This window comes from Lottia gigantea (assembly GCF_000327385.1).
Source record: "Lottia gigantea unplaced genomic scaffold LOTGIsca_13, whole genome shotgun sequence".
NCBI classification, from domain to species: Eukaryota; Metazoa; Mollusca; class Gastropoda; family Lottiidae; genus Lottia; species Lottia gigantea.
The window spans coordinates 3,361,746-3,371,401 of record NW_008707425.1 but is presented as its reverse complement, the minus strand read 5'-3'; the positions used below and the strand labels follow the sequence as shown (position 1 = coordinate 3,371,401).

Below are 9,656 nucleotides of genomic sequence, written 5' to 3'. Positions count from 1 at the left end.
GTTCTAAACACATTTATTACATTGCTTGTTGTTACTTGGTGCTCTCTGGCTTGACCTTCTGCAAATTTCAAGAAAGAAAGATTCGCTGAACTGTCCATATATTATTTATTATATAGGCTACATATTTGAGCTCACAATATGGGAATATGATGTTCAAAGAACTATTATTGAAGACATTTCAGAATGAATCTTGAACCATAATCATATTAATAAAACATATCGCATAAATACTAAAACTGAAAGATTGAATTCTTGAAAAGATAACATAATGGCATAAATTAAATACATTTACGTAACAATAGCAGCAGCAATGATTATAAAACATCACATTTACACAATTTCAGTTCTTGATCACATCATTAGACTATTTCTGGACCCGACATAGGCCCACCTACCTCCAAGGATAAGAGAGTTCGAAATTCTCACATCCAAGAAGTGGCCTATACTGAAGATGATTACTGAAGATTAACATGTTGTTAATACATAAAGATCTTCAGTATTTTATTTGGTGCAAACACATCCTTTTACTAAAATATTTCCATGATCATAGTCATATAAAACCGGCCATACGTAATAATCAACCTTATTAGCACTATTCTTATCACAGGCCCACCATAACTTGTGTTTTACGTCATCATACTGAGGATCGTCTGCAACAAGAGTCATTTGTGGTTGCTGCAAGATCATTTGCCATGTAACCCGCGATGCTTCACTTATATATCTATGTACGGCTTTGTTGCTTAACAAAGAACGTTGATCTCGTGGAAGACTCTGTTTAATATTCTGAAATAAGATTTACAAAGGTAAGTTTCAATGAGATTGTTTCAATGCTGCGACTGCTACAATCAGGGCGATCGAGCCCCGTCGACAGGAATGAATTGGTGCTGGGGCTCAGATTTCGTTCTCAGAAAAGGCCCAGAGAGCTAATTTCTGACAATTTTCAGTTGCCAAAACGTATCAAAATCTTTTTGATTTTGTACAAAGACACTGTAAATTAATCAGGCTACACGAATTTCATAAACAGACCTACAGTTTTAATTTCTGGGTTTGGGATTCCAGACTTTTACAAAATTCGTGTTGCTTATGAATTCCAATTAAATACTCACCTCCACAAAGTCGAAAGGGTCCAAATCATCACAGATCTGCCGCAAACTTATTCTTAGAGAATCTGTCATTTCATCTGGAAGAGCAGCAATATCCCCATTTGATATATTCTCACAAATTGATTTCTGAAAATAAAAACTAAATAATTAGACTGTGTTAAAAATTTTCTTGATGCATGATTAGCCAAAAAAAAACTGACCCAGTCACCAATTCGCAGATGTAGATCTGTCTGGAAATGTATTGTGTAAACGTAATGCACCCACTGTCAGGAAGGTGCAAGTTTTCTGAAACCAAAAGACATATCACTTTTTTCGCACAATTCCCGAAAAACTAACCAGTTCACACAACTTTGTCAAAGGCTAGAAAATTTCTTGAATCATTTTAAAGAAAGGATACAAGACTGATGAAATACAACCATTTATATCAAATTACAGTTTTCTGCAAATAAGCTAGTTCACGAAGTAAATATCACTAACCGCTAAGGATGGTCTTCTAATTAATTCTGCTATAACTGTTTCTAAGTAGTTGTATATATCTTGGGAAGCATGGTACGATCTCTGAAAATATACAATACTTTCAAGGAGATCTCTTCATCTATCTGTCAAAATCTAAATTTGGAACCAAAATTATAAGATGACAACAGAACTGTAACTGTCCCCAAGTACAAGGATCAAGGCGTAAATCAGTAAGACTGCCTGACTTAATTGAAAATTCATTTGAGAAACGAATTTGAGCATCTGTTTATTCTTACCATAATAATATCACACAGGAACTTGGTTATAGCTTCTTCATCCATGCCTGTAGTATCTTCTAGATTCTCTTTAGCATCCATCCATTCTTGACTTTCTAATGTATCATATCTCATAGCTATATTCGTCGGTCGACATCGTTCACTGATATTTTCTGTATAACGATTATCGGTTCTGGGTATGGGTTTTACACTACTCGTTAACCTGTGAAAAATATATTTACTCTGCATGGCGAATTCTATAGTAGCGTCATTCTGAACACAATAACCTACAGAAGCTATTCCAAACGAGATGATGCGCAATGTGTGGGCATATATGTTTATTATTTTAACACTTTAGCCCTGCTATTTATTCACACATAGAGCAGTGCTCACTCTACGGGTTACAGGCTTTGAAGGATTCTCTTCCTATTTAATTAGTGGTTTTGTATGTATCAAAACTAACACGATGTCGAATTTTGAGTTGATCAAAACAAATTTCGACGCACTTTTGGAGGAATTAGCAAATCTGTCTTTTTCTGTATTTTGTGTTCATCCAAAGTTTTTTTAATCAATATGACAAAAGACAGATTTAGATGGCCTGAGATGAATTTTGAGCACTCAGAGGGCTTAATTTTCAATACAGAATAAGATGTCCCAACGCTCCCCAGCCCCTCCCCCCTAATTACTGACCGCTTGATTTCGTCATCCTTGGCATACAAATAGTTGCCATTAGGTGCCCATGTTTTACATACTAGCAAAAAGTGGACCGTGATGTTGACGAGATGAGATTGCCACCAGATGACATATCATTCGGTAGATTTCACTTACTTTTGCTTTAAAGTATCGTTTTCTTTTTTGGTGTTGGTTAATGTGACTTCTAAACTCTTATAATCTTGACGAACTCTTTCCACTGATTTCTGTGCTGTATCAAAACCTACTTTATGGCGTTTGTATTCATCTTGCACGGTTGCATTGATGTGCTGCAAATCCTTGACTTCTTTCTGAAGCTTTTCTACTTTAGCTGGAAAAAATACTTGTATGTACACAGAAGTGAATTGCGGTTTGAAGGAAAACCAACATAAAAAGACTATGCATTAAGGTTTAAAAAGTAGACGAGTTTGCTATTTTCATTTATACGTCAAGATTGAATTTTTCAACTAAATTTGCTGAGCTGTGGTGAAATCAGTATGTAAAAAGTCACAAAACTGGAATTTTCTTGATTTCTTTTGGAACAAAAAACGTCTGGAGCCTACCACCCTGAATATGAAGATTTAAACCGTCATTTCGAAAGCATGCCTTATGGCCATGAGCATGGATGATGCATTTGAATCAAGAACTATCAGATTCTGAATATTGTTGCGAAGTCTTGTACATACCTTTCAATGAATCGTTTTCAGTCTTAGTTTTATGTAAATCGTTAATAATAACATCTCCAGGACCTTGAACCTTTCCAGGTGATGACCGCTCATCTGATGATCTTCCGCGAGATCTTCTCAAGTCTTCATTTTCTCGTTTAAGTTCGTCTAATTTAACCCATAACTGTCCCATACCACCAGCAGTACGAGATGGTCTTGGTGGAACAGCCGGCTTCTTCGTGCTCGACTTGGTAGCTTCAACCAAGAGCCCATCAATCAATGCCTTGGCTTTCTCTAACAAATGTTTACTCTGTTGGTCTCTTTTCTTCAAAAGGAATACATTTTCTAGACTTGAACTAAAGTTTTTGGCTTCTGTGACAAGATCTTTGGTCGCGTTGGATGACATGATGATTTTGATTCTCTCTAGGATCTATCAACGATTCCTTTCTGAAATTAGTAAAAAGTTATTATCCTGATGAAAATAAGTCAATCGCATCTGTTTCCAAAACAACTTTCAGGATATTTGCCATCTTTTTAATACCAAAAAAGTTTCTTGAGTGGGCCTTTTCTCCTGGGTGATTGTTGGAAACAAAACTAATATCTTAAATCTAAAAATTATTGGACCTAGTGAGTCACATAATCTTGATATTCCGTTTTTTTATGTTTTCATCAGCAAAGTATAGAAACCATAACGTGTTAAACAATTCCCATATGCTGAATATCCAATTGTGTAGAATAAAGCATGAATCATGACTTTATGTGATAAAATGTCACTTATCCAAGTATTTAGCTGCATTTTCTGAGTCATCAGCATCAGGAATATTGATTTTATGCAAATTCAGTCAGCAAGATCAATTTACCTCCAAGAATTATGTCTGAAAGTCTTAGTCATTGCATGAAAGAAAGTATAAAAAATCTGTATAACATAACCTACAAGTAATCATTTACAGTTGAGGCCTAAAATACTAGGCACCATCTAACTATCTGGTAGGGGCGGGGTTCGTTAAAGTAATGTTAAGAAGCCTAGAAAGCACAATCAAGATTACAATCTATAATATCCAAGACTAATTTTAGCTCACGTGAACATTGGTAACCCGTACAAACCACTACCACTATATTACACACTCGTGCATTGAACAATAGATTTTCGGTAATTTAATACAGTTGACAAATTTCTTTTAAAATGCAAGAAGACTTCATCCTTATGTTAAACATTTCAACCGGTAACCTTTATCTTGGAGGTTATTATAAATAATAGTCTAACCTAGATAATATATATGCACTGGAAAAAACATATTTTAGTCAGGAATAAGTGGAAAATACCCGAGTAGAAAATAGAATAGTTATTATTAAGAAACAAAGTATAAAATATAATATATATAATTCTTACCGTGTATCAGATGATGTAGAACGAGTGACAAAGAATATTCAGAATTCCCAGTTCTTCGTAAAATCGATATTCTCTATTATAATGACCACGCGTAAGCTATATTCCCCGACAACGACGGTTATTCTCTGATAGTCTGTTAAATTTGGATACAAGCAGTAGATTCATTTATGTAAATTGATTCATAAGTCATAGCATGTCTTGAAAATTGATTCAAATTTGTGTAACACTAATTCTTCATTGAAATATTGTCCTCGTTGGATTACTTGACTTGTATAAAGTGCAGTTGATATTGTTGATTCAGAAGCAGACGACATTTTCTCCGAGAAGACGCGAAACAGGCAATTATTATTGATCGCTTTACAGGAATCCATAATTAATGTGATCTAGAGTCATTTCTAAACATACTGTAGATCATGGCGGATAGTGATAGTACCAAGAAAGACCCACCAACGTCACCAAAAAATCAACCAGGAATTCAATTTGGAAATCCAGGAGGATCTTCGACGTCAGTTTTGGAATCACCGGATACTGAAAATGCAGTGGAATATCAGATTGTTGCTGCCATAGATTTTGGTACAACATTTAGTGGATACGCGTATTCATTTGCTTCAAACAAAGAAACTATACATGTGAATAAGAACTGGGGACAAACTCAAGGATTTCTCTTGCACAAAACACCCACTTGTTTGTTGCTTAAACCTGACGGCCAATTTGATTCGTTTGGATTTGAAGCTGTATCCAGATACAATGAATTGCCCGAGGAGGAAGCTTGTGATTATTATTATTACGACCGTTTCAAAATGAAACTCTATGATAATAAGGTATGAAGAGAAAGCTTTAGTATGATTTAACTTCTTTCATGCATGATTGCACCCATAAGCTTTATGTGGAAACGGTAAATTCAGATATTGTGAACAACTATTGCACGATCGATATCGCCCGTAACCTAATCATTATATGACTCAATATGTCCCTGTTATTCTAATCGTGTAATTGCGTAAGAATCACAGTCGACAGTTCAAAGGCTATTATCTTTATAATAGTTGGCTGATTATGACAATGCTTTGTTTATTTCGGCATATATATCCGTTTTTAAGAGTCGAACTAAGATCCTTTCAAACATCTGTTGCGAACCATTGCATTACCTGTTTTCTTTGAAAAGTTGATTTTCATTTTCTTTACCCTCCCTTTCAGATTTTAGACTATGAAGCCTTCACATTCACATTTTGAATTTCAATCCCTTTGAGTTTATTTGTCTTATTCATCGTTTTCTAAAATACGAATATCATATTTAGCTATTGTTGAAATAAACCGTATTATCTCATTTTTACAGGATTTAAACACAGAAATCACAATATCAGATGCTAATGGAAAATCTCAACTAGCTGTTGATGTTTTTGCCAATTCCCTTAACTTCATTAAGAAGCATTTATTGAGGGCCGTGGGCGCTCATCTTGGTTGTGATCCACACCCCGATACAGTTCGTTGGGTTTTAACAGTTCCTGCTATCTGGGATGAGAATGCTAAGCAGTTTATGAGAGAAGCTGCCCATAAGGTGAATTGATGTTCTGTCTTATCACCCAAACCAATAATACCATAGTTTCATGATATCATTTTCTCCTGAATCAGAATTGAATCATTTTTCCCCAAATTGATCAGATCAACTTTGATTTAGTTTTGGTAGAAGTTAATATGGCATCAAATTGAAGATAATTTCTTTACATGTACGTGTATTTACTTTAGGCAATATATTATAAAAGCGTAATAAGTGAACTAGCATATGGGTGTGATGCAAGGTTACCGCTTTAGACCTTTCATTTTTGCGCTTTGTGTAAATGACTACGGACTATATAGAATAGTGCATGCTTACACATTTATTAAACAGGAAATTAATACCACATTTTTTATGACCTCGATGCCACTTAAATATTGACTCTCAAATCAATGGAGAAGAAATAACAGATTTCCTTTGTTCTATTTATATCATCAGGGTGGTTTAATCGACAAACAGAACAGTGATCAGTTGGTGATAGCTTTAGAGCCCGAGGCAGCATCTCTGCATTGTCGAAATTTACCGTCAACTAATTTCCTGGGTTATAAAGACAATAACTTAGCCAAGCCAACGTTTGAGCCCGGTACCAAATACCTGGTCGTTGATGCAGGAGGTAAGGAAATGTAACAGCCATTCTCGGGGAATATTTATTTGCAGATATAATGTAGTAGTTTTGAATAAAGATAGTTTGGATTTGAATCTGCTTTTAAGTATATCTGCAGTCTTATTTACACTTAGTAGTTAAATTTCTCCCTTTATTATGACCCTCTGCATTTTCCTTGGTAAATATAGATTGTGAAGGAAATCTGCATCTGCAACATTGAGTTCCATTACGTAGTACTCCCTTGGTTATTATTTACGAAATAGAATTACGCATACACATTCCAATAACTAAATTCTTGGTTTTCTTTATTGTATTCCAGGTGGTACTATTGATGTCGTCGCTCACAAAATTAGGAAAGATGAACGCATTAAAGAATTGTTCCGAGCAACTGGTGGTGCATGGGGCGGTACAGTTATAGACCGACAGTTCTTACTGCTTCTCATCAAAATATTTGGACAGGATTTCATCAATATATTCCAAAAAGAGTATCCCAAAGATTATGTGGAACTCATGCAGGATTTTGAAATTAAGAAAAGGGGAGATAGTGACAGTGTCCGTGTATCTTTGCCTTATAACTTTTGTAATTATAAACACGATGGTGTCAGTGTTCAACAAGCCATTAAAAAGTACGCTACGGACAATGAAAACGGAGTGAAATTTTCATCTGGAAAGTTGGTTCTGACCAGTAAAGTGGTGGACTCGCTGTTTTCAGACGCTTTAGAACAAATCAATGATCACGTTGAACATTTGTTAGAAAAACCTAAAATGAAAGATTTGAAGAATCTCTTCCTTGTAGGTGGTTTTGCTGAATGTATCCGTCTTCAAAATTCTTTAAAATCAAAATTTGGAAACAGACTGACGGTGTTAATTCCAGATGAAGCCAGTCTGTCGGTTGTTAAAGGAGCTGTAGCTTTTGGCCACGACCCGAGTTCTATCTGCCAGAGAATTTGTCGATACACTTATGGAGTTGGTTCTTATCTTCCATATGAAGAGGGGGAACATAGAGAGGATCTAAAGGTTGTCTCGGATGGCGTAAGTCTCTGTAAGAACATCTTACAGCCTTGGGCAGAAGCTGGTGAAACTATTGGCTACAATGAAATTTGGCGCGAAACGTACACACCAATCATCACCAACCAAAAAGGAATCATTTTCGAGTTTTATCGATCCCAGAAGAGAAAGGTTCGATACACTGATGAAAATGGGGTGGAGAAATGTGGTTGTTTGGTTGTGAACATGCCCGATATGACGGGCGACAAAGAGCGGGCTGTAGATCTAGAAGTAACATTTGGTGGAACAGAAATTAAAGTTGTTGGTTTTGACCATACTAGCGTCACCAGACAAGAAACTTACATTGACTTCCTTGCATCATAATAAGTTTATTTGATACCCTTTTGCAATACACATACAGTAATCTTATATGATATTATTTTTCTACACAAGCATTATTTTCAACGAAAATTACCAACAGATTTCCTTTACAGAAGTCACAACACTAAAACCAAAAGATTTTGTCGCTGTTTGAAATTGCTTTAGTTATACATGAATAGAGAATAAGGAAATTTCGAGAGGCTAATAGAAGAAATTGTATATTGTAATTTGGGTGTTGTTGGGTGATGACAATTATTGGGATACCTCATAGTTTTGTTTAAAATTTAGTTAGTAGACAAATTCTTGTTAGTTTAAATACAGTGAACCAACATGTAGCAAATCAAATAGTTTCTCGACTTAGTGTATACCTCCACAGCAAATTATAGACGCAATCAAACCCAGTGTATCCGATATAGGACTTTGCTTCAGAAAATTTCTCGATTTCTGGACCCCAAAAAAAATCCTTCCCAACTTGATCGTGGTCTAAATGAAATGGGAATAAGCTTAATATAATATATATGTTTTTGATTTGATTTACAGAAATCATCTTCTACTTCCATAAAAAAGGTTGTAAAATTTAGTCTGTGATGCTAATTATATATAACTCTCTTCAAGTGAAATGATTTTATTAACTGAATGATACTAATTAAAAATGTTTTATTTTGGATATTAAACTTCATTTGCTACAATTTGGTGTTCCAGTTTCTACGTTTCCCCTCCTTTACACTATAAGAATATTTAATGCCCTTTCTTCTGATGCCCCATAGCTTATCCACCAGAAAATTTATTTAAGACTTTACGGTCATCTGGGTCAAGAACCAGACTTTTGTGCTACAATCGTTTTAGAAGTTCAATTATTACAAGACCTGAGATCTCTCTGGTTTTTACATGCTGAGAACTTACAAGACACTAATGTTAATGTATAAAAACACATTCAATGAACCATGTTCAGCGAAATCTGTAAATTGTTACTTATCTAACTGCGAAATATAGCAGGTGGTCGCCTGAAATTTTACACGCCCTCACAAGGAATTTCAGTTAGTTCCAAATTTTTGTCTATCATCTGTTAATATCGTAACAAGCAGACAATCTTAGTCAAGCAAGACAAATAGCTAAAAGAAATCGTGAAAATGTCACCCAGTGGATTCTGTACAAAAATCACAGAATTAATCACACTCATTCAAGATCTCATCAAGTAACCAAGTTTTCATACATATTCGATCACACTGTTATACTGTTATCTATATGACGAGTCCATTTTGATGTCAAGAACAATACCTCAAAAAACTATTCATTGGAAATCGGATATTCGTGTTTATTGCATACACATTCAAAAGACGGACGAAAGGCGAACAATCATTTAGGCTTGACGACAATCCATAATATAGTGTTGGGGTGTAAAAAATTATCTTTCACTTAACTGGTGCAACCGTGAAAATCAAAATTGCTATTAGTATATTCACTTGTTTTAATATTGTAAAATATTTATATATATACAACAAAACGGTAATAATATAAGTATACGACAAAAGTAATTTAAAGCCGAAATTTGT

General features: G+C 34.9%; 2 protein-coding genes across 2 annotated transcripts; one reads left to right on the top strand and one right to left on the bottom strand.

The window, feature by feature from the left end:
- Positions 1 to 501: 501 nt before the first annotated feature.
- On the bottom strand, positions 502 to 4,627 carry LOTGIDRAFT_230554 (hypothetical protein; the record flags this gene model as incomplete). The annotated part of the gene is made up of 7 exons (XM_009049056.1): positions 4,580 to 4,627; positions 3,211 to 3,636; positions 2,663 to 2,855; positions 1,856 to 2,057; positions 1,581 to 1,661; positions 1,107 to 1,229; positions 502 to 783 (listed from the first exon to the last, which is right to left on the bottom strand). Exons 2-7 carry the CDS (start codon positions 3,593 to 3,595, stop codon positions 502 to 504), a joined length of 1,266 nt encoding a protein of 421 aa, XP_009047304.1. The 5' UTR covers positions 3,596 to 3,636; positions 4,580 to 4,627.
- A 106-nt stretch (positions 4,628 to 4,733) lies between these two features.
- Positions 4,734 to 8,106, top strand: LOTGIDRAFT_212681 (hypothetical protein; the record flags this gene model as incomplete). Its single annotated transcript, XM_009049055.1, has 4 exons — positions 4,734 to 5,400; positions 5,913 to 6,134; positions 6,570 to 6,744; positions 7,055 to 8,106. Exons 1-4 carry the CDS (start codon positions 4,993 to 4,995, stop codon positions 8,104 to 8,106), a joined length of 1,857 nt encoding a protein of 618 aa, XP_009047303.1. The 5' UTR covers positions 4,734 to 4,992.
- Positions 8,107 to 9,656: the final 1,550 nt, after the last annotated feature.